Genomic DNA, 21,907 nt, shown 5'->3' on the forward strand with positions numbered 1-21,907 from the left:
GGCCCCTCATGGCATCCCTGGGTTCCTGACGCCGGTCCCGGGCCTCTCTCGGTGGTCCCGGGGCCCCTCACGGTGGCCCCAGGCCCCCCAACGCCGGCCCCGGGCCCCCCTGACGCCCCCGTCCCTTGCAGGGCGGCTCAGTACGGCTGCGCCCTGGCGGGGGCCGCGCTGCAGAGGAACGGGGCGAGCGCCGAGGCCGTGGCCCGCGTGCGGCAGCTGGAGGCGCACCTCAGCCTGGGCCGCAAGCGTGAGTTGGGGTGGGGGGGGGGGGGGGCGCGGCGGGGCTCGGCGGCTTCGGCTCCGTGCCCCCCGTCCCCCCCACCCCCCCCGCACCTTAACCGCCTCTCCCCGGGGCTGGGCTCCGTCCCGCAGTGCTGCGCCTGGGCGGCTCGGCCGACGCGCTGGAGGCGGCGAAGCGAGCCATCCACCTGTCGGACGCGGTGCTGCGCTTCTGCCTCACGCTCAGCCACCTCAACAGGGCCATGTACCTGGCCTGCGAGACAACGTCCTCTGGGCCGGCAAGGCCGGCTTGGCCCCCGCCGTGGACCAGGAGAAGTGGAGCCAGAGGTCCTTCAGGTGAGGGCCGAGGGCTGGGGGCTGCCACCCGCCTCCACGCGGCCTCCCCGGGTGCTGTGAAGGGATTTCGTCCCCCCCCCGCGAGGGTTTCTCCCCGTTCCGTCCCCCCCCGCGAGGGTTTCTCCCCGTTCCGTCCCCCCCCCGCGAGGGTTTCTCCCCGTTCCGTCCCCCCCCCCGCGAGGGTTTCTCCCCGTTCCGTCCCCCCCCGCGAGGGTTTCTCCCCGTTCCGTCCCCCCCCGCGAGGGTTTCTCCCCGTTCCGTCCCCCCCCGCGAGGGTTTCTCCCCGTTCCGTCCCCCCCCGCGAGGGTTTCTCCCCGTTCCGTCCCCCCCCCGCGAGGGTTTCTCCCCGTTCCGTCCCCCCCCCGCGAGGGTTTCTCCCCGTTCCGTCCCCCCCCCCGCGAGGGTTTCTCCCCGTTCCGTCCCCCCCCCCGCGAGGGTTTCTCCCCGTTCCGTCCCCCCCCCGCGAGGGTTTCTCCCCACCCTGCGCCTCGCTAACGGCAGGGAGCGGGAGCTGGGAGGCACCGGCCCCGTCCCGTCCCCTCGGCGGGCTCAGTTTGGGCATTTTAAGAGTTTTCGTCTCGTTTCTGCGAAGAAACAGCCGGGGACCCCGCTCTCTCTGCTCCCCTTGCCTTGCAGGTATTACCTCTTCGCCCTGATCGTCAACCTGAGCCGGGACGCCTACGAGATCCGGGCGCTGATGGAGCGCGAGGCGGGCGGGCAGCGGGCGAAAGGCGCCGAGGCCGGGCGGCAGCAGCGGCGCCGCGCCGAGGCCGGGCTCCAGCAGCTGGGGCTGAGGCTCCAGCTCGAGCTGCGGCTGCTGCTCCGCGTCCTTCGGAGCAACCCCCCGCTGCTGCTGGACGTGCTGAAGAACGCCTGCGACCTCTTCATCCCCCTGGACAAGCTGGGGCTCTACAGGAGCAGCCCGGCCTTCGTGGGGCTGTGCGGCCTCGCCTCCTCCGTCCTCTCCATCCTCACCATCCTGCACCCCTGGCTCAAGCTGAAGCCGTAGCCGCGCTCGGGGCCCGCTGCAGGGCTCCCTGGCTCAGAACCAGCCTGGGCAGAGAGCGGGGGACGTTTGGGGGTGCTGGGTCCGGCCGCGCGTTCGCCGAGGGGCAGAGCAGCTCGGGGCAGGCTGAAGGAGCTCGCGCCGCGCCCGGGTCCCCGGGGACCTGCTGGCGCTGCCTCGCCTCAGCTCCCCACGAGGAGCTCTCCGAAATTCGGCTCTTCTCCCCGTCCACGGCAGAGCTCGCCGGGCTGCTTTGGGAGTTTAACATCTCCCCCCCCCCCTCTTCAGGGGGCTCCCTGGGCTCTCTTCTCCTGGAGCCGCTGCCTGGGAACCGTTTGCTGCCGCCCTGCTGGGGCTGGGGCCAGCCGCCGGGCTCTTCTCCGGACTGCGGGGGGGGTGGGGGGGGGGTTAAACCGCGGGTGGGGTGGGTCTGGTGCCGCCCGGGGCCCGTTTTGACATTTTATTTTCCTTTTAAGAAACCTCAGCCTGGCTGCGGGCGCGGAGGGGGAGTTGGAAGGACTCGGGCTGCTGAGCTGAGCCGGGGTGAGTGCGGGGCGGTGCCGGCGGATCCGAGGTGAGCCCGGTGGGTGGGGGGGGAGGGGGGGGGGGCTTTGCCCCCCAAAAAAGAGGAGATTTCCTCTCCTGCTCCTTTCCCGCAGCCCCAGCGGGGGAAGAAGCGGCTGCAGCGAGCAGATCGCCGCCCCACGGGGGTTCCCTGGGCTCATCCTGGCTTTGAAGAGTGCTCTGATTTTATTGAAGCGTACCCGGCACCTGCTTTGCTTTCCCCCGGGGGCTTTGCTGTGCCCCGGGAGCTCGGGGCAGGGCAGGGGGCTGCGGCTGTGCCGGGGGAGTCGCCGTGGCTCAGCACCTTTCCTCGGCACTTCGCCCCCATCCTGCTCGGCCCCCAGCCCGGCTTCTCTGCAGGTGCTTTGTGGGGAGGGAAGAAAAATGCGGTCTGACCGCGCAAAGCCCGTCCCTGCGAGGCGCCCGGGGGGTCGGTTTCCGAGGCAGGGGGCTGAGGGCTCGGAGCTGGGGGCAGAGGGGGCCGGAGCGGGGCCGGGGCTGAGCACCGAGCGCCTTCCGGATCCTTCGGGCTCCTGGCCGAGGGCTCGGCTGAGATCTCGGCTCCGACTCGGAGACTTTGACCCCTCGCTGGAGGAGGCGAGCGAAACAATCACGAGGCTGGAAGGCGCCCAGCACCCTTCTGCGGCCCCCCCCTTCCCCCCCCCCCCCGCCGTCAGAAGCCTCCCTCCGGGCGCTCCACGCGGCGATCCCGGCGTTTGGGAGCGACGTTTCCACCCCGCAGAGGTTTGGAAGGCGCAGCTCTGGGGGGGGGGGGGGGGGGGGGGGGGGGGGGGGCTGTGCAGCACCCCAACTCCCTGCTCTGTACACCCTGCCCTGTAAGCGGCCCCCCCCCAGGTCCTGGGGCGCTTTGTGGAGCCGCTCATTAAACCCAGCTGCTGAAGCCCCCCTCAGGTTCCGGGGATTGGTTTTGTTTTTGCTGCTTTCAGCTGGGTTCCGCTGGCAGGCGAGGCTCTGAGCGCTCGGCCCCGGCGTGGGGGGCTCGCGGCCGTGCCCCCGGCCTCACGGAAGGGTTTGGGACCCGTTCCCTCCGCGCCGAGCTCCCCCCCGTCCCCCCCCGTCCCCACGGGCTTCGGGGCTTTGCAGAGCTCGTGGGGGTCCCCAGCAGCAGGCGGGGTGTGCTCAGCCTCTCCTCGCCCCGGTGGGACCCGTCCTGCGTTTGTGGGTCCCCAGCGCCTGCTTTCATCCCAAATCCCTCCTCAGCCCGTCCCAGCAGCCCGAAGCATCCCGCACGCTGCGCACCACGGCGCTGAGCCCACCCCCCCACCCCCCTGCCCCGGCCGGTGGGGGGGAAGCCCCCCGCCCACCCGACTCGCCCCCCTCTCTCGGCGCCCAGCACCAGGACCTTGGCTTCCCACGGGGCCCCCCCAACCCCCCCCCCCCCCGGGACCTGGTGCCTCGAATTGGGGTGCTGGGGGGCACGGGGTGAGGGTGGGGGGGTCCTCACCCCCGGTGGGGGGGACCTGCTGGCGATGGGGGGGGGGTGGGGGTCCCAAGGCGGAGGGATTGGGGTCACCTCTGCCCCCCGGGCGAGGCGCAGGCAGGGGGTGCCCCTTGGGGGGAGCGTGAGGGTGCAGGGGGTGCAGGCGGCTGCTGGGGGGGGGGGGGCCACCGCGGTGCTGTGCCCCCCCCCCGGGGCTGGGCCTGGGGGAATTTTCTCTCGGGTTTGGAGCTCGAATAAGGGGCGAGGCTCCCCAGGAGGGGACGGGGCGGCTGGGGAGGGCGCACGCGGGGACGGGGGAAAAAGCGGAAGAAAATCCCGATTGTGCAGCGGGGCGTCCCGTGAGTCCTGGGGGGGGGGCGGAGGGGAGGGGGGGGGGGGGCAGAAAACAGCTCGTGCGACTGCGAGGCTCTCCCTGGGTCAGGTTAACAGCAGCAGCAGGGAGAAAAGCGGTGGTTTTGGTTAAAACCAGCGCCGCTGCCAGCAGAAGGGGTTGCGCTCCGGGTGCCGGGGGGAGGGACGGAGCGGGGGCACCGCCGAGCGGGTGGCGGGGCTGGACTGGGCATACTGGGCTGGACTGGGATGGGGGGGGGTGCTGCACCTTGCACCTGCGGTGCCCCACCCCCCCCCCCCCAGCCCCATGACCGACCACCCGACGGAGAGCCGGCGAACCGTGGGGGGGGCCCCATCCTGTCCCCCCTCCATCCCCGGGCACCGGGGGGGTCAGCGTCACCCCCGGCCTCGCCGCGTCGCCCCCTGCCCCCCCCCCCCCCCCCCCCCCCCCCGGGACCACCGCCCCGGGGCCGTGTCATGGCTGAGCCCCAGCGAACTCGCCACATCCCGGGTGGGCAGGGGCGAGGGGGGGGGGCGTGTATGGGTTTTATTTTGGGGGGGTGGGGGGGTGGGGGACCGGTTCTCCCGGCCTCCCGAGGGCGTGCGAGGCGGGGAAGCTGCGCTGGGCTTGGCTTCGGGAACTCGGAAGGGGAGGGTGCTGGGCGCTGGGTGCTGGGTGCTGGGCGCTGGGCGCTGGCTCCCTGCCGCTCCTTTCCTACCCTTGGCCATGGGGCCGTGCCCCCCCCCGCTGCCCCCCAGCTCCCCGCTGAGCGCTGCCAGCCCCGGCCGCCGGAGCAGGTAGGAAAGGGCCGGATCCTGCACGTGGGTGCGGGAGGGGACGGCACAGGGGGCGGCGTAAAGGGCAGGGATCGGGGCGGGGATATCGGGGTGCAGGAGGGGACCCCCGCCACCTGCCCCCCCCCCCCTTCAGAAGCGCCACCGCTTTGGGGTGCTGCCCGGGGGGGGGGCTTTTTAGGGCAAAAAGCGGGGGCTCGTGGTGCTGGCCCGCGTCCCCACGGCACCGCGGCTGCTGCGGGCCCGAACCCGCTGCCATAAAACACACGGGGACAAGGGAGGGGACGGGGCAGGTCCCCACGGCCCCTCCTGGCTTGTTCCCCGGGGTGCCCGGCTCTGTCCGGCCCCGGGATGGGGATTTGGGGGATTTTGTCCCAAAACGGGAACCTGCCGCAGGGCTGCCCCCCCGGGTGGGGACGTACCTGGCACCGGCTCGGCGTGTTTGCTGTCCTCCTTAGGGTTGTTCCGCTTGGGGCTGCGACAGGACAATTTCCCGTCTGGGTTTCTCCTCCAGTTTCCTGTTTTATTTTTTATTTTTTATTTTTCCCCCGGTAATAAAATGCCAAAGCTCGCGCTGGAAACGCTGCCAGGGAGCGCAAGTTTTCGTCCGTGCGAAAACTTGTTATTGTTATTATTTTGGGGGTTGATCAAAAAAAAAAAAAAAGCTCCTCCAGGCAGAGCGGGAGCTGAAAGCTGCGTCTCGGGTGGTCCCCAGGGAGCCCCCAGTGCGCCCCCCCCCCAGCCCCGGGGGTCAGCCTGGCCTCGGGGCAGGGCTCAGCGGGGCCCTCCCTGCGCATTGGAAATGGCCCCCCAGCTATGGGGGGGGTCCCCAAGTCCCTCGGGATCCAGTCCCTGATCCCGTGGGCTCTGTCCCCGGGGTCCGATCGCCCAGCCCTCCCCGGGATCTGGTGTGCTGCCCCCCCCTCGCCCCCAGTCCAGTCCCAAATGTCCCCTGGGATCCCTGTTCCCTGCAGGACCTGCCCCCAGTCTGCCCCGGGATCCAGTCCCGGATCCCCTAGGACCCAGTACCTGATCCTTGGGATCCCACCGCTGATCCCCCGGCATCATCTCCCTGATCCCATTGGGATCCGCCACCTGATCCTCGCCAGCACCCAGCCCTCACCCTCCGGCACCTTTGCCCTTCCCCACCCCAAGGGTGCCGGGTGCCACGGGGCAGGGACAGTGCCAGCGGTGCCGGCACCCACCGGCGGGGCTCCATCAGCCCCCCACCGCTGACCCCTCTCCCCTCTCTTCCCCGCAGCTCAGCCCCACGGGGCCGCCCCGGATGCCCCATCCAGCCCCGTCCCTGGCTCCCCGCGGGCCGGCTGCGGCCCCCCCGGGCCCCCCGCGATGCCGAGCGGTCTGCGGGGAGGCGATGAGGCCGTCCCCGGCCTCCGGCACCCGCGGGCTCTGGTGCGCGGTGCTGCTGGCGCTGGCGGGGACCGCGGTGTTGCTGCCGTGCCGCTTGGCCGACCGCAACCAGACGGGGCTGTGCAAGGGGCTGAGCCTGGCGCAGGTGCCCCGCGGGCTCCCCAGCGGCCTCCGCAGCCTGGATTTGTCCTACAACAAGCTGCAGGAGATCACGGCGGGCGACTTCGCCGGCCTGACGCAGCTGCGGCGCCTGGACCTGGGCTACAACAACATCTCGCGCATCGCGCCCGACGCCTTCCTCTCCAACGTGCTGCTGGAGCAGCTGCGGCTCTTCAACAACTCCCTGGCCCGCATCCCGGCCCCGGCGCTGCGCCCGCTGGCCAACCTCCGCTGGCTGGACATGTCCAACAACCCGTACCGCAGCGCGGCGCTGGACGGCGTCTTCGGCACGCTGCGGCACCTGCGGGTGCTGTCGATGGGGGGGCCGCTGCTGCGCGACGTCGCCCGGGGGGACTTGGCCGCCCTGAAGGACACGGCCCTGCAGAAGTTCGCCCTCAAGTCGGCCTCCAGCCTGCGGCGCTACGAGGCCGGGGCGTTCTCGTGGCTCAACGCCACGGAGCTGTGGTGCGATATGGCCCTGGACGAGAGCGTGGCGGCACTGCCCGTGATGCTGCGGGACCTGCGGGGCAAACCGCTCGACTACCTGCGCTTCCGCAACCTCTTCGAGTTCACCTACTACCAGGGCACCAAGGACCCCTTCTCCGGCCTGGCCGAGCTGCGGGCCACCAAGCTGGTTTTCTACCGGGGCAAGTTCAACGAGAACCTGCTGCGCCTGGCCCTGCTCAACGTGCAGAGGTCCCGCGTCCGCCAGCTGGAGCTGGTGGCCATCGACTTCGCCCGCTCGCCGCAGTGGAACAGCTCCGGCGTCGGCGCCGTCGCCCCGCGGCTCGACCGCCTGCTGCTGCAGGACATCAGCAACCCCGACGTGCTGCGCTTCGACTGGACCTTCACCTGGCTGAGCGGCGTGGCCGCCCTCTCCATCATCAACGTCAACTTCAACTACGTCCCCTGCGACGCGTGGGGCGAGATGCGCAGCGTGGAGTTCCTGAACATCTCCCGCAACCGCCTGGAGGACGCGTACATCTACAACCAGCGCTGCCACTACCACGGCGTCATGCCCAAGCTGGAGAACTTGGTCCTGGCCAACAACCGGCTGCAGAGCCTGGCCACGGTGGCCTCGCTGACCCGTACGTGGCCCCGGCTCGCCCGCCTGGACGCCAGCCACAACGCCTTGGGCAGCCTGCAGGAGACGTGCCAGTGGGGGCCCACCTTGCGCTGGCTGGCCCTGCACCACAACAGGGTGACGGCGGCCACCTTCGGGTGCCTGCCCACCACCCTGGAGTATTTGGACCTCTCGTACTCGCAGCTCGACCGCCTGGACATGGGCTACTTCGCCCGAAGCCCCCGGCTGCGGGAGCTGCTGCTGAGCGGCAACAAGATCAAGTTCATCCCGTCTGAGTGGAGCTGCTCCAGCCTGGAGGTGCTGGCGATCGACGGCAACTCCTTCGGCGTCATCACCCGCGGCTCCTTCGTCAACATGCCGCGCCTTGTTAGCCTGGCGGCCGGCAACAACCCCTACCACTGCACCTGCGACCTCTACGGCTTCTTGCAGGAGACGCAGCGGCGGGGCCGGCCCCGCCTGGGCGACTGGCCCCACAACTGGACCTGCTACCACCCCGAGGCGCTGCTGGACACCCCGGTGGCCTCCTACGCCCCACGGCCGCTGGAGTGCGACGTGCCGGCGCTGGTGGCCGTGGCGGTGGCCAGCACGGCGGTGGCGGTGGCGACGTGCGCGGCGCTGTGCTGGAAGCTGGAGGTGGGCTGGTACGTGCGGGCCACGTACCGGCTGCTGCAGGCCAAGTACCGCGCCAGCCACGCCGTCGCCGCGCGGCGCTGCGCCTACCACGCGTTCATCTCCTACAGCCGCGCCGACGCCGAGTGGGTGCGCCGGGAGCTGCTGCGGCGGCTGGAGAGCGCCGAGCCGCCCTACCGGCTCTGCATCCACGAGCGGGACTTCATGCCGGGCCGCTGGATCATCGACAACATCGTGGAGAACATCGAGAACAGCGCCAAGGTCATCTTCGTCCTCTCCCGCAGCTTCATCGACAGCGAGTGGTGCAACTACGAGCTCTACTTCGCCCACCAGCGCGCGGTGGGGCTGGGCTACCAGGACGTCATCCTGGTGGTCAAGGAGCCCATCGACGCGCGGGGCTTGCCGCGGAGGTTCGCTCGCCTGCGGAAGATGCTGGGCTCCAAGACCTACCTGGAGTGGCCCCACGAGCCCAGCCGCCAGCCCTTCTTCTGGATGCAGCTCCGCAGCCTCCTGGGGACCCCCGGGGGGCTTGGACCCGGCGGTGGCGAGGAGGAGACGGACGTGGATGCCACCAGCACCACCACCACCAGCACCGCCGTCACCACCACCACCAGCACGTAGCCGTTGCCCAAGCTCTGTGTCCCACCCAACGCGACGGCTCCGGTGTGGTTTTGGGGTGTCCTCCCCCCCCACCCCACCGCGGGCACCCTGGGGGCCTGGAGCAGCCCCTGCCTCAGTTTCCCCAAGTGGTGGCGAACTGGGATGGGGGGCACCGAGGTCCCAAAAGGCTCGCAGGAGGGCAGGAGACGGAGACAGCGTCCAGGAGGTGGCGGTGTCGCCCGGCCGACGTGGCCCCGTCCCTCCATCCACCCTGCGCCCGGGGGGGGGGTCCGATCCTGCCCTGGGGGGGATGGAGCGGGGAGGGGGCACGGTGTGCCCCCTATGGGACAAACCTCCTCGAGCATCCCTGTCCCGACGGGCAGCCCAGCGCCCCCTTCTTTCCTCTCCCTTTTTTGTTGATTTCTCCAATTTTGCATAAATTTCCTTTTTTTTTCCTAACTCCGTCCCCCTAAAAAAAAAAAAAAAAAAAAAAAAGGGAAAAAAAAAAAAAAACCACGACGCCCGGCCCGGCCGTTTATTTTTAGCAGCCAATTGCAACGTCTCCAAGATGAAGGAGGAGGAAAAAAAATATATTAAAAAGAAAAAAAATCGGTGCGTGCCCAGCCGGAGACAGAGTCACCTTTGAGCTGCTCCGGCGGCGAGCGGCTGGGGCCATGGGGGGGCCCCCGCGCCTGCTGCCCGCGCTGCTGCTGCTGCTCCCAGGTAATGCCCGAAGCCCACCCGCAGCCCCCCAGCCGGGGGGGTTTTGGGGTGCCTCGGAGCCGCCAGGTTCCATTTTGGGGATGCTGCGGTGTCGGGGAAGAGGTTTTGGGGTTGATTTGGCGTTCTTCGGGGTGATTTTGCTTTTTGTTTTTTTTGGCGTTGCGGAGGGTTGTGGTCTCCTGGGGCGCGGCGTGTCCCGAGGGATTGGGGTGTCCGAGGGATTGGGGTGCCCGTGGGAAAATCCCGTAAGGAAGGGGGGAAATGGGGGACCCTGCGGGGTGGGCACGGGGCGCCTGGCTCCAAAGGGCACCCTTCCCGAGCCGAGGCACCCATTAACCAACCTCAAGCCACCAATTAACCTCGAGCCACCCATTAACCCGGCACCCGGCGAGATGGGAATGCCACCCGGAGGACCCCCGGCATGGCTTTTGGGGAAAAAAACACCCTTTTTTTTTTCCCTCATCCCCCCTCTGTGAGTTATTTCTGGCTTTTCCCTGCTGGGAAGGGACCCCAAGGCCCCCCCCAGGATCCTGCCCCGCGTCCCGGGACGGGGCCAGTGCTGGTGTGGAAGGAACCCAAACCCCACAGAAAGGAACTAAAGGAAACCGTCTATGGAAAATTTCCCAATTTCAGGGAAAAAGAGACAAAAAAGGGTTTTCTTTTCCGCTTGGAAGGAGGGGGGGTTGGCAGCTCCGTCCGTGACGGGGGCAGCCCAGCTCCATCACATCTGGACGCGTTTTAAGTTTGGATTTAAAAAAAAAACAAACAGAAAGCTGCTGTTTGTCCCCAAAAGGCACCGTCCCGCATCGCCCTGTCCACCCGGCAGCCTCCCAGGGTGCTCGGGGCTGCCTTTGGGGTGCTCGGGGCTGCCTTTGGGGTGCTCGGGGCTGCACATGAGGTGCTCGGGGCTGCCTTTGGGGTGCTCGGGGCTGCCTTTGGGGTGCTCAGAGCTACCTGTGGGGTGCTGGCTGCTTTACATGAGGTGCTCGGTGCTGGACGCGGAGTCCTCAGAGCCACACGCGGGTGCTCAGCACCACTTTCCAAGCTCCGTCCCACACCCCCGGAGATGCTCACCCCGCCCCCCCCCCCCCCCCCCCCGGGCCGTGCTCGCCCCCTTTTCCTGCCCTTTTTCACCCAGATGGGGAGCGCGGCCGGGGCGGGGGCGGCGGGCAGGAAGGCTTCGGGCCGCTGTCTGGGCGCAGGGCCAGGGGCTGCGGCGGATCCCACCCAGCCCCGCTCCGGATCCCACCCGGCCCCGCTCCCTCCCATCTAATTGCCACTGCCCGAAACGCTCGGGGGGCATCGCCCTGCCTAATTGTGGGGCTGTGGCTGGTGGCATGGCCCCGCTTCCTCCCTGGTTCCCGGGCCCCAAAAGGGAGAGGGGTGGGCGCAGGGGGACGTGGGTTCCCCCCACCCAGCGCTCGCTGTCTCCCCAGGGCTGTGCGGGGCGTTCAACATCGACGTGAGCACCCCGCGCCTCTTCCACGGCCCCCCCGAGGCCCAGTTCGGGTACAAGGTGCTGCAGCGGGCGGCCGGCGGGGACCGGTGGTGAGTGGCCCCCGCGTGGCACCGGGACCCCTGGTGGGCTTCACCCCAGCTTTGGCTGCAGATGGGGTCGTGCATCCCCGGGAGGAGGAGAAACCGCAGCGATTTGGGGTCGTGCGAGCCCCAGAAAGCCCAGAAATGGGCTGGGGGGTGCACGGTGGAAGCGCCATGGGGAGGGGAAACTGAGGCAGGGAGGGGGAGCAGGCAGGGAGGGGGAGCAGGCAGGGAGCTGGCTGTGCGTGTGCCCTCGCTGTTTTCCCCAAAAATCCGTTTTTAAGCCCTGCTTTCGTGCTTTGGCCGGGGGCAGCTGGAGGGAGGCGAAAATTGCTCAGCTGGGGGGGGGGGGGGTGCCCATGCGCGCCTGGCCGCCGATCAAAGGGCGGACAGAGGGATCAGAGGCAGGACAGACGGACGGAAGCCGCTGGTAGCCCCGGGCGGGAGCTGTCGGGGGGGAAGGGAGCGGTGTGGGGGGGCCGGGCACAGCGAGCGGATGCCCCTGGGGGGGCTCTGGAGCTGCGCCCCGGGGCTGGGTGACCTCAAACCATCGCCCCCAGAGCCGATGGGTGCTGGTGGGGCAGGGGGGGGGGGGGGGGGCGGTGTTGTCGTGTTCCCCCCCGCCCTGATGTCTCCCATCCCTGCAGGCTGCTGGTGGGGGCCCCCTGGGACGGCCCGGAGGGTGACCGCCGCGGGGACGTCTACAAGTGCCACGTGGGCTCGCCCAACGCCACGTGTGCCAAAGCCAACCTCGGTACCACCAGGGCCGGGAGGGGTTGGAGGGGGTCGTGGGGACGGGGTTGGGGGGGGGGGTTCCGGGGGTCACTGTTTGATTTTTTTGGGGTTCCCTCCACGAGGCACCGCAGCCCTGCAGCGCTCCCCCCTGCCCAGCCGCAACATGCACCTGGGGATGACGCTCCTGGACAGCAAGGACGGCGGCTTCGTGGTGAGCGCGGGGGCACCCAGGGGTGCTGGGGGTTGGGTGCGTGCGTGGGGCCGGGGGCAAGAGGGTGCTCGGCGTGCCCCTGCCCCCCCCCCCCCTCCGACCACGCTCTGTGCCCGTCCACCCCCAAGGCCTGCGCCCCGCTGTGGTCCCAGGAGTGCGGCACCTCCGTCTTCAGCACCGGCGTCTGCGCCCGCGTGGACGGCGACCTGCGGCCCGTGGAGACGATCGCGCCCACGGCGCAGCGTGAGTCGGGGCGCCCGTGGGAGCTGGCGCCGGGCCGTGCCACGCGGTGTCACACCGTGTCACGCCGTGCTGTGTCACACCGGGCCGGGCCGTGTCACACCGTGCTGTGTTGTGTCACACCGTGCTGTGCCACACCGTGCCGTGCCGTGTCACACCGTGCCATGCCATGCCACACCGTGCCGTGCCATGCCACACCATGTCATGCCGTGTCACGCCGTGCCGTGCCGTGTCGCGCCGTGCCGTGCCAGCCCAACCCCAGCCGTGTCCCCCCCACCCCCCCCAGGCTGCTCCACCTACATGGACATCGTCATCGTCCTCGACGGCTCCAACAGCATCTACCCCTGGTACGAGGTGCAGAACTTCCTCAGCAACGTCCTCAGCAAGTTCTTCATCGGGCCGGGACAGATCCAGGTGACTCGAGGACCCCTGGGGGATGCCACCCCTGGCGGGACACCGCTGTCCCCAGGGTGCCCCCAGCACCCCAGGGCAACGCCAAAGCCCCCACGTGGCCTCCGGGCAGGGTGGGGGGACAGGACCCACATCCTGAGGGGTTCCTGCCCCATGCAGGATGGGGACGTCCCCAGGGGCTCTGGGTGCCCACATCCGTGACACGGAGGGCAGGATGCGGCCGGAGCTGGGGCTGACTCAGCCCCGGGGGGGTGGTGTGGGGGGGCACCTCCTGTGCTCCCGGGCTTAAATCACCGGAGCGTGACTGGACGGCCCCAAATTTCGGGGCCAGGCGTGCACCGGGCACCCGGGGCTGCGTTCGGGGGGACTGGGGCTGCGTTTGTGGGACCAGAGGTGTATTTGGGGGCCTGGGGCTGGCTGTGCCCGCTGACCCTGCTCCCCGCGGCAGGTCGGGGTGCTGCAGTACGGGGAGCACGCGGTGCACGAGTGGACGCTGGGGCAGCACCGCACGGCGGAGGAGGTGGTGGAGGCGGCCCGGAACATCAGCCGGCAGGAGGGCCGCGAGACGCGCACGGCCTTCGCCATCCACCAGGCCTGGTGGGGACCGGGACCGGGTCGGGATCGGGGTCGGGATCAGGATGGGGACACCCCCCCCCGCCCCAGCTCACGCCCCCCCATCCCATCTGGCAGCACCGAAGCCTTCAGCCCCGAGCGGGGCGGCCGGGAGGACGCCACCAGGCTGATGATCGTGGTGACGGACGGCGAGTCGCACGACGGGGACGAGCTGCCCGAGGCGCTGGAGGAGTGCGAGAGGCGCAACATCACGCGCTACGCCATCGCCGTGAGCCCCCTGCCTCAGTTTCCCCATCCCGCCCTCGTTGCCGGGCTGCGGGGAGGGACCTGCTCCCTTTCTCCTCCTCATCCTCGCCGCGATGGGGGCAGGATGCGGCCCCAGGCTGACGCTGGAGCCCTCTCCGCAGGTGCTGGGGCACTACCTGCGCCGGCAGCAGGACCCCGAGGACTTCATCCGCGAGATCAAGTACATCGCCAGCGACCCGGACGAGAAGTATTTCTTCAACGTCACCGACGAGGCCGCCCTCAACGACATCGTGGACGCTTTGGGCGACCGCATCTTCAGCCTCGAAGGTGCCGTGACCCCGAAACCGGCCCCGGCTTCGTCCCCCCCGTGACGCTGCGTGGGGCGCACGGGGCACCCCGGCCCCTTGGGACGAACCCTCCCGTGGGTACCGAGGAGGAATAACGTTCCCCCCCCCCCAGGCACCCACGGGAACAACGAGAGCTCCTTCGAGCTGGAGATGTCGCAGATCGGTTTCTCCATCCACCTCCTGGAGGTGAGGCTGCGCCGCACGGCACGGGCAGGATGCGGCCCCGGCAGAGCAGGGGGGGGACAGAGGGGGAGGGCACCAGCCTGGGGGCTCTCTGCAGAGGTGGAAAATAATCCTCAGCCGTGCGTCAGCCTCCCCACTTGAGGCTGAGTGTCCCGGGCTGGGCAGGGGACGGGTTATTTTGGGGTGGTTTTGGGGAACGGGGACGCACCGGGAGCGCGTGAGGGTGACGCACGGCTGGCGTCGCGCCCACCCCCACGGGTGCCCCTGTCTCCCACCCCCCCCCCCCTCCCCCAGGACGGGATCCTCTTCGGGGCCGTGGGCGCCTACGACTGGGACGGGGCCGTGCTGGAGGAGAGCCGCCGCGGCCGCATCGTGCCCCCCCGGGAAGCCTTCGAGCCGGAGTTCCCGCTGGAGCTGAAGAACCACGCAGCGTATTTGGGTACGGGGCCGGGGGAGGGGGGTGTCCCCGGGGGTGTGCCGTGCCCCGGGGTCTGGTACGGAGCAGGGATGCTCCTGGGGGAAACAGGGGAGCCTCAGCACCCGAGGGATGCTCAGCACCCTGGGGGTGTAGGGGAAAATGGGGAGGCTTGGCACCCAAAGGTGCTCTGTGCCCCCCCCCCCCCGACGTGGGGTGATCTGGTGGGTGCAGGGGAGCGTGGGCTGCTCGTTGCCCCGAGGCTGCGGGGTTAACCGGGGCTGCTGGGCGCCAAACTGGGGCTGCTCAGCACCCAGAGGCCGCTCGGTGTCCTGGGGCTGCTCAGCACCCAGGGGCGCAGGCTCAGCACCGTGGCCATGCCCAAAACTCGCCATGCCCAACGCGAAGGGGCGCTCGGTGCCGCGGGGATGAACCCCCCCCCAGGGGCTTTTTGGCCGCCTGGGGGGGGCCACGAGCGGGGCTCTCTCCCTCCCCCCCCCCCCCCCAGGTTACTCCGTCTCCTCGCTCCGGCTCCCCGGGGGGCAGCGCCTGTTCGTGGCGGGGGCCCCCCGCTTCCAGCACCGGGGCAAGGTGATCGTCTTCGAGATGGGCGCCACGGGGACGGTGACGGTGGCCCAGGCGCTGGTGGGCGAGCAGGTAGGGGCCAGCGGGGTGTGTGTGTGGGGGGGGCACCGGCTCCGGGCTCCATCCTGACGTGGCCCCGTTGCCCCCCCCCAGATCGGCTCCTACTTCGGCAGCGAGGTGTGCGCCCTGGACGTGGACGGGGACGGCGTCACCGACGTGCTGCTGGTGGCCGCCCCCATGTTCCTGGGGGCCCAGAGCAGGGAGACGGGGCGGGTGTACGTCTACAGAGTGGGGCAGGTGAGGCGGGGGGGGGCGCGGGGGGGGGGGGGGGGTCGGGATGTGCAGTGGGGCTGGGGGGATGCGGGCGGTTGGGGGGGGACAGGGGGGTGAGGGAAACGGGGGGGTGGGGGAAATAAGAGGGTCGGGGGTGCAGTGGAATGGGGGGGTTTGGGGAGGGGGTTGTGGGGTGGGGGAGGACTTGGCTGGGTTTGGGGTGGGATGCGGGGGAGTTTGGGGGGGTGTAACGGGATGGGGGTGGCACGGCGGGGGTGGGGATGCTTTGGGATGGGGGGGGCACAGCAGGGCTGGAGGGGATGCTTTGGGATACGGGGGGCACACAGCAGGGCTGGGGGCACTCAGCAGGCTCAGGGTGTGTGTATGGGGGGGACACACACCCCTGGCGATCCCCCCTGCCCTCCCCCTTCCCATCCCGGCCCCGGCTGCCCCTCCAGCACCGCGGGGTACCAAGGACCCCCCTGTTGCTACCCCCCCCCCCCCAGCGGCTGCTGGCCCCCGCCGGGACGCTGCAGGCCGACCAGAAGCCGCAGGACGCCCGCTTCGGCTACGCCCTGGCCTCCGTCCCCGACCTCAACCACGACGGCTTCAACGACGCCGTGGTGGGGGCCCCGCTGGAGGACGGGCACCGCGGCGCCGTCTACGTCTACCACGGCGCCCCCGGCACCCTCCTGCCCCACTACAAGCAGGTGAGAGATTGGGGGGGGGGGGGGGGTTGCCCGTGCGTGAGCTCAAACCGGGGTCCTGCTGCCCACGGCAGCCGGCCGGGTCCCACGGTGGTGTTAGCACAACCTCATACGAGCCGGCGGAGAAGCCACCGCTCGCCCTGCTCTCGCCTCCCGCAGCGCATCGAGGCGGCGGCGCTGGGCCGGGGGGGGCTCCTGTACTTCGGGCGCAGCCTGGACGCGCGGCTCGACCTGGACGGCGACGGGCTGGTGGACCTGGCCGTGGGGGCGCAGGGGGCGGCCGTGCTGCTGCGGTGAGCGCTGGGGACGGGGGCACCGCCGGGACGCGCCCCCCCCCCCGCCCCCGGCTCGGCCCTCGGGGTTCCCTCCTGCACGGGCATCGCCTGCTCTGCGCCTCAGTTTCCCCTTGGGGATCAAAGGGGAGCGGCTGCTGCTGCCCGGGAAGGGTCCCGGTCTCCGGGAGCACCTTGGTGGGACGGGGCGGGGGGGGACACACAGATGTTCCCCCCCCCCGGGGTGTGACGCTGTCCCCTCGCTGCCAGCTCCCGGCAGATCGTCCAGGTCAACACCACGCTGTCGGTGGAGCCCCCGGCCATCAACGTCATCCAGAAGAACTGCCGGCGTGGCGGCGTCGGCGCCGTCTGCCTGCGGGCCAGGGTCTGCTTCCGCGCCGCCACCCGGGCACGGGGACAGCGGGACAGGGACATCGGTGAGCGCCGGGGGGGGGGGTGGCACACGGGGCTCCTGGCACTGGGGGGGGTCTCGGGGGGGAGGGGGGGGCTTCCCCAAAGCGTCCCCAGAGCACCCCAGGGTGTCCCCAGGGCACCCCACTGGGACCCCAGAGCACCCCAAAGCGTCCCCAAAGCACCCCAGGGTGTCCCCGGAGCACCCCACTGGGACCCCGGAGCCCCCCAGGGTGTCTCCAGAGCACCCCAGGGTGCCCCCAGCCCCTCCCCAGCCCCGCAGCCCCTCCCACCCCCCGGTGCTGACCCCCCCCCCGGTTTGTCCCCGCGCAGAGCTCCGGTACAACGTGTCCCTGGAGGAGCGGGCGGGGGGGGCCCGCGCCGCCTTCGACTCGGGCGCCCGGCGGCTGCTGCAGCGGCGCGCGGAGCTCTCGCTGGGCAGGCAGAGCTGCCTCCGCTTCCCTTTCCACGTCCTGGTGAGCGCATGGGCACACCACATCCCTCCCCCCAAACCCCCCCCCCCCCCCCCCCCCCGCCCCAAATCCCCACCTGAGGGGGCTGACGGGGACCCCCCCGCTGCCGCCCCCAGGACACCACGGATTACCTGCGGCCCCTCAGCTTCACCGTGCGGCTGGCGCTGGCTGACCCCGGGGGCCCGGTGCTGGACGAGAAATCCCCCAGCACCGTCCGCAAGCTGGTGGGTGCCCCCCACCCCACCCCCCTCCCCGGGGGGGGGTCGGCCCCCCCCCCCCCCCCCCCCTTGCTCCCAGCACCCAGCGACGTCCCCTTGCAGATCCCCTTCTTCAAGGACTGCGGGGAGGACGACGAGTGCCTCGCGGACCTGGTGCTGCGCGCCACCACGGACATCGCCGGCGACGGGTACGGGGCTGGGGCGGGGCACGGGGTCCCCAAGGGATCCCCGGGACCACCCGGGGCCGTAATGCCCCCCCTTCCCCCCCCCCCCCCACTGCAGGCAGAGCCCCCACGTCCTGCGCAAGGGCAGGAGGAAGGCGGTGCTGGACGTGGTGCTGGAGAACAAGGGCGAGAACGCCTACAACGCCAGCCTGCTCCTGCGCTTCTCCGGCAACCTGCTCTTCTCCAGCCTCGTGCTCCAGGTGCGCCCCCCCCCCCGGACCCCCCCGGGGCAAAGATCGGGGGGTGCTCAGCCCCTTGGGGACCAGCCGGGTCTGTGTGACCCCGGGGGGCCGCCCAAGCCCCCCCCCCCCCCCCGGGTGGCCACGGGGACCCACTTCACCCCAGTTGGGTCCCAGCTGGGAGCTGGGGACGCCTTTGTCCCCCCTCAGCCCCCCCCCGGGCTGGATGAGGAGGGACCCCTCAGCCTCACGGGGACCCTCACGCCCCCCCCCCCCCCGGCTGCCACGTCCTCAGCCTGACCCCCCCGGTGCCGTCCCCCCCCCCACAGGACACAAGCCCGGTGAAGCTGGAGTGCACCGCGCTGGGGGGCCACCGCCGGCTCTGCAGCATCAGCTACCCCGTCTTCCGCTCGATGGCCAAGGTAGGGGGCCGGGACCCCCCCCCCCCCGGGACCACCCCGGGACCCCCCCAGACCCTCACAGCCCCCTCACCCCCAGGTCTCCTTCGCGCTGGAGTTCGAGTTCAGCTGCTCGGTGCTGCTCGGCCGAGCGGAGGTCAGCCTGGAGGCCACCAGGTAGGGGCAGAGGGCGAGCTGGGGGGGGGTCCCCGTGGCCCCCCCACCCCCCAGGGCTGGTCCCCCGGGGTCTTCTCCAAGCCCAGACCCCACCGGGCCCCATCGCCCCCTCCAGCGACAGCGCCGAGGCCACGCCGCAGGACAACGGGGTCCAAATCTCCGCTCCCATCCGCTATGAGCCCGACCTCTTCCTCTCCAGGTGGGGCTGGGGGGGGCACTGGGGCGGGCTGGGGGCGCAGGGGGGGGGCTCTGGGGGGCAGGATCCGACCCCGCTCTCCCCCCCCCCCCCCCCCCCCCCATGGCAGCGAGGCCAACCTGCACCGCTACGAGGTGCACCCGCTCGGCACCTTCCCCCACGGCCCCGGGCCTGAATTCAAGACCACGGTGAAGGTAACGGGGGCGAGGGGTGGTGAGGAAGAAGGGGGTGGCATGGGGGGGCCGGGGGGGGGGGAGGCTCACACCTTTCTCCTCCCCCAGGTGCAAAACCTGGGCTGCTACCCGGTGCGCAACCTCACCCTGCGCATGGCCCTGCCGGCCCTCGGCTACCGCCGCGCCGCCTTCCTCTCCGTCACCCGCGTCCTCGCCGACAACGTGAGGCCTCACCGGGGCTGGGGGGGGGGGGAGGGGGGGCGGTCCTGAGCCCCCCCCCCCCCCGGTGCTGAGCAGGGCTCCCGTCCCCTCCGTCCAGGCCACGTGCGAGCTGCACGGCCCCGCTGAGGAGCCACGCAGGGGGGGTCCAGCCCCCGTGGTCCCCGTGCACCCCGAAGACCTGCTGCGCGTGGACAGGCTGGTGAGCCGCACCGGGACGGCCCCGAGACGGGGGTTGGGGGGGGGGGGGGGGGGGTTCCTCGCTGCGTGTCCCCCCCCCCACATCGCCTCTTCCCCCCCCCCGCAGGACTGCAGCAACGCCTGGTGCCAGGAGCTGAGCTGCGCCCTGGGGCGGCTGGAGCGCGGCGGCGAGGTCTCCGTCCACGTCCTGCGCGCCATCCACAACGACTTCTTCCGCGCGGTGCGGGGCGAGGGGCCGGGTTGGGACCCCTCCCCCCCCCCCCCCCCAAGCCCCAGCAGGAGGGATGGGGGTGGGGAACGAGGCTTGAACCCCCCCCCCCCCCAGCTTTGATTCTCTCGCCCTTGGTCCAGGCTAAATTCCGGAGCGTGAGGATCGTCAGCACGGCTGCGCTGGGGGTCCCGGGGGGCAGCGCGCTGGTGCTGGGGGAGGCGGCTCAGCGCAGGGAGGTAGGAGCTGGGGGACCCCCGGCAGGGGGCTGGGGGGGGTCACCCTGCCCCCCCGGTGCTCCCCAGGGACCTCTCTTCCCGCAGACGGTGCTTGAAATCATCCAGGCCAAGCGGGTGCCCATCTCCCTGTGGATCCTGGTGGGCAGCATCCTGGGGGGGCTGCTCCTGCTGGCGCTCATCATCTTCTGCCTGTGGAGGGTGAGAGCTGGGGGGGGGGGGTCGCAGGGCAGGACGGGGCGGGGGCTGCTTCATCCCCTCCATCCTCTCCCTCTCGTCCCCAGCTCGGCTTCTTCACCCGCAAGAAGCTCCCGGAGGAGGAGGAGAAGGAGGAGCAGTGATCCGTGGCGGCCCCGCGCTTCCCGGCTCTCTCCAGCCCCAGCGGCCCCCCGAGCCCGGCACCATGGGGAGGGGACGGGTCCCTTCCCCGTCCCCGGGGACAGCCGGGGGGCTCGGGACTCCGCCACCCCCCCCCCCCAGTTTTGGTTCCACCGTGGCCGAGGGCGATGCCGGTGCCGGGTTGTGCTGGCGCGGACGCAGCCAGGTGAGGTTGGGGCCGGCGCCGCGGCGCAGGAGACGCGGGCTCGGCCCGGAGGAGACGCGGGGGCGACGGCACAGACGGGGACGGACGTGGGGCGACCACCGAAAAAAAGCGGCCCCACCAATAAAGCTCGGCCCCGTGGAGGTGCTCCCGCGTGTGCGACCCGCCGGCGCTCTGCCCTGCCTGGGGGGGGGTTCAGAAATGGGAGCCCCAAAAGGCTCCGGTGCCACACCATGATTTATAAAGGGGAGGGAGCCGTGCGCAGCCCCCCCGCTGCCCCAAATCCCCCCGCTGAGGTCTCTCGGCACTGCCCTGAGGTTCCCGGGATAGCCAAGGGAGGAAATCCTCCACTTCGGGCCCTTTCCAAGCCTTGGGGGCGCAGGAGGGGACCCAGAACAGACCCCAAAGGGGTCACTGGGGGGCTGTGGCATCCCAAAACCTCCTCCTGCCCGCACAGGGCTCTTCGGGGGAGCACAAAACGCTAAAGAAGGGGGAAAAAGCAACGAGATAACGCTGGGAAGGGAAACGTTCAGCCCGGGTGCTGGCTGCAGCTGAAGTTTTTCCCTTTTTTTGCCAACAACTGCCGGGGCTGAGCCAGGAACTGGCTCCCGAAGAGGATCCTGCCACGGAGCGGGGACGCTCCTGGCCCCAAAACCACGAGGAGCAGGGGGAGAGGTGCGGGGGGGGGGGGTCTCCTTCCCCCAAACCCCGATGCAAGGGAGGGACCCTGGGGGCACCAAGTCCCCAGCAAGGAACATCGGGTTCCCGACACTCAACCTCAGCCCCCTCCAACCTTGGGGGACACGGTGGGTGCCTCACAGTGGCCACCCTGCCCCTGGCCACCGCTCCCCCAGCCATGCTGGGGTGCAGCTGCTGCCACCCCGGGCCTGAAGGAGAACCGATCTGCCCAGAAAACCCCTTTACGGACACCCCACGAGCTCATTTCCATCCCCGTTAGTCCTCCGCCAGCCTCCCCGGCCCCTCGGCCACCTCCTCCCGCCCCAACAACCTTCTCAAGGTCTGCTCTTCTTTATAAAGGCCTTTATTTGACTTCATAGCAAACAGAACACTGGTTTAAATCGAGTGTACGTAGTACACCGTCACAGCAACGAAGGGGCGACGTGTTGGGGCGCGACCTCCCTCTCCCCGCCAGGCCGAGCGGGGATTGAGCGGCGCCACGCGGCTCAGACGGCGCCGGGGCGATAAAAACAAGGAGTGGGACGCGGGTGAGGTGTTACAGAAGTGGAAAAGAAATAAAACGAAGAAAACATCCGCAAAAATAAAGAGATTCTCTTGACGTTACCGGACTAAGGGAGAATTAAGATGGGGTGTTAGACACCGAGGAGCCCGCCGTTAGAAGGGGCTGCAGCTAGGGCCGCTGTCCTGCAGGACGCCGCGGATGTGGTCCCTATGATACAAGCCAGCTAAGGATCCTAAACGACTCACTTTTTGGGGGGGGGGGAGGCAGGTTTGGACAGACCTGGGGCCACAGGCACATGGAGAAGGGACAGAAAAAGGAAGAAGAGTCCACAACGAGACCAAAAATTCCTGCGTGTGCATTCCTGTTCCCAGAACCGGGGGCTCGCGGGCGTCCCGAGCGTGCTTCTGTCCACCGGCGCCGCGGCGAGACCCGACCCAGAGCCCTCCACGCCTCCGCCTCCCCCGAGAACACCTGGGGCGCAACTTTATAGACGTTAGCGCCTGAATTCAACAGAAGAGGGAAAAAAAAAAACCCACCCACACGCTTCGAGGGGTCCGGGAAGGGGCCAGAGGAGGAAAATCTTCTCGTTTCTCCGTCACCACGAGGAGCCGGCGGCGGGGACGCTCTCCCCACCTCCGACGCTGTGCACGGAGGCTGTGCCGAGAGCCCGGGGCCCAGGCAGGGTCCCCACGAGAGCCACAAACCTTCCTGCCCGGCCCGGCCCCTCCAGAGGCCACGTTTCACAGGTATAAAATCAAGTCAAATCACTCAAAGACTCTGGATTTGGGACTAAAGAGGCAATTCCGAGGGAGACG

General features: G+C 70.3%; 3 protein-coding genes across 6 annotated transcripts; all 3 read left to right on the top strand.

The window, feature by feature from the left end:
- Window positions 1-131: 131 nt before the first annotated feature.
- Window positions 132-1,685, top strand: LOC118261577 (peroxisomal membrane protein 11B; the record flags this gene model as incomplete). Its single annotated transcript, XM_035572469.1, is given in 4 exon segments — window positions 132-247; window positions 373-497; window positions 500-576; window positions 1,213-1,685. Coding segments are annotated over 4 exon segments (691 nt in total), but the record flags the coding sequence as incomplete, so codon positions are not given.
- A 2,917-nt stretch (window positions 1,686-4,602) lies between these two features.
- LOC118261576 (toll-like receptor 2) lies at window positions 4,603-9,158 on the top strand. The gene is made up of 2 exons (XM_035572468.2): window positions 4,603-4,736; window positions 5,995-9,158. The coding sequence occupies exon 2, from the start codon at window positions 6,019-6,021 to the stop codon at window positions 8,596-8,598; it is 2,580 nt and encodes an 859-aa protein (XP_035428361.1). The 5' UTR covers window positions 4,603-4,736; window positions 5,995-6,018; the 3' UTR covers window positions 8,599-9,158.
- A 39-nt stretch (window positions 9,159-9,197) lies between these two features.
- On the top strand, window positions 9,198-20,032 carry ITGA10 (integrin subunit alpha 10). 4 transcript variants are annotated; one of them, XM_035572466.2, is made up of 30 exons: window positions 9,198-9,300; window positions 10,737-10,848; window positions 11,487-11,593; window positions 11,697-11,785; window positions 11,914-12,028; window positions 12,312-12,439; window positions 12,885-13,033; window positions 13,127-13,277; window positions 13,417-13,582; window positions 13,715-13,788; window positions 14,080-14,224; window positions 14,709-14,857; window positions 14,939-15,082; window positions 15,565-15,768; window positions 15,925-16,058; window positions 16,308-16,474; window positions 16,782-16,924; window positions 17,038-17,145; window positions 17,242-17,327; window positions 17,422-17,563; window positions 17,872-17,964; window positions 18,041-18,117; window positions 18,233-18,316; window positions 18,423-18,507; window positions 18,595-18,708; window positions 18,806-18,907; window positions 19,013-19,126; window positions 19,258-19,353; window positions 19,438-19,551; window positions 19,635-20,032. In XM_035572466.2, exons 1-30 carry the CDS (start codon window positions 9,252-9,254, stop codon window positions 19,689-19,691), a joined length of 3,498 nt encoding a protein of 1,165 aa, XP_035428359.1. In that variant the 5' UTR covers window positions 9,198-9,251; the 3' UTR covers window positions 19,692-20,032. The 4 variants fall into 4 exon arrangements, 3 of the variants coding, with proteins under 3 accessions (XP_035428359.1, XP_035428358.1, XP_035428357.1); XM_035572465.2 differs by having other exon boundaries at window positions 12,885-13,277; XM_035572464.2 differs by having other exon boundaries at window positions 15,565-16,058.
- The last annotated feature ends 1,875 nt before the right edge of the window (window positions 20,033-21,907 follow it).

Source organism: Cygnus atratus, unplaced genomic scaffold, assembly GCF_013377495.2.
Source record: "Cygnus atratus isolate AKBS03 ecotype Queensland, Australia unplaced genomic scaffold, CAtr_DNAZoo_HiC_assembly HiC_scaffold_159, whole genome shotgun sequence".
In the NCBI taxonomy this organism is placed as follows: domain Eukaryota; kingdom Metazoa; phylum Chordata; class Aves; order Anseriformes; family Anatidae; genus Cygnus; species Cygnus atratus.

Bases quoted from the DNA above. Each gene is read 5' to 3' on its own strand.
- LOC118261576 (XM_035572468.2), top strand. From the start codon at position 6,019: ATGCCCCATCCAGCCCCGTCCCTGGCTCCCCGCGGGCCGGCTGCGGCC.
- ITGA10 (XM_035572464.2), top strand. From the start codon at position 9,252: ATGGGGGGGCCCCCGCGCCTGCTGCCCGCGCTGCTGCTGCTGCTCCCA. The intron at 13,789-14,079 runs GTGAGGCTGCGC...CCCCTCCCCCAG, and splicing joins TCTCCATCCACCTCCTGGAG to GACGGGATCCTCTTCGGGGC. The intron at 18,709-18,805 runs GTGAGGCCTCAC...CCCTCCGTCCAG, and splicing joins CCCGCGTCCTCGCCGACAAC to GCCACGTGCGAGCTGCACGG.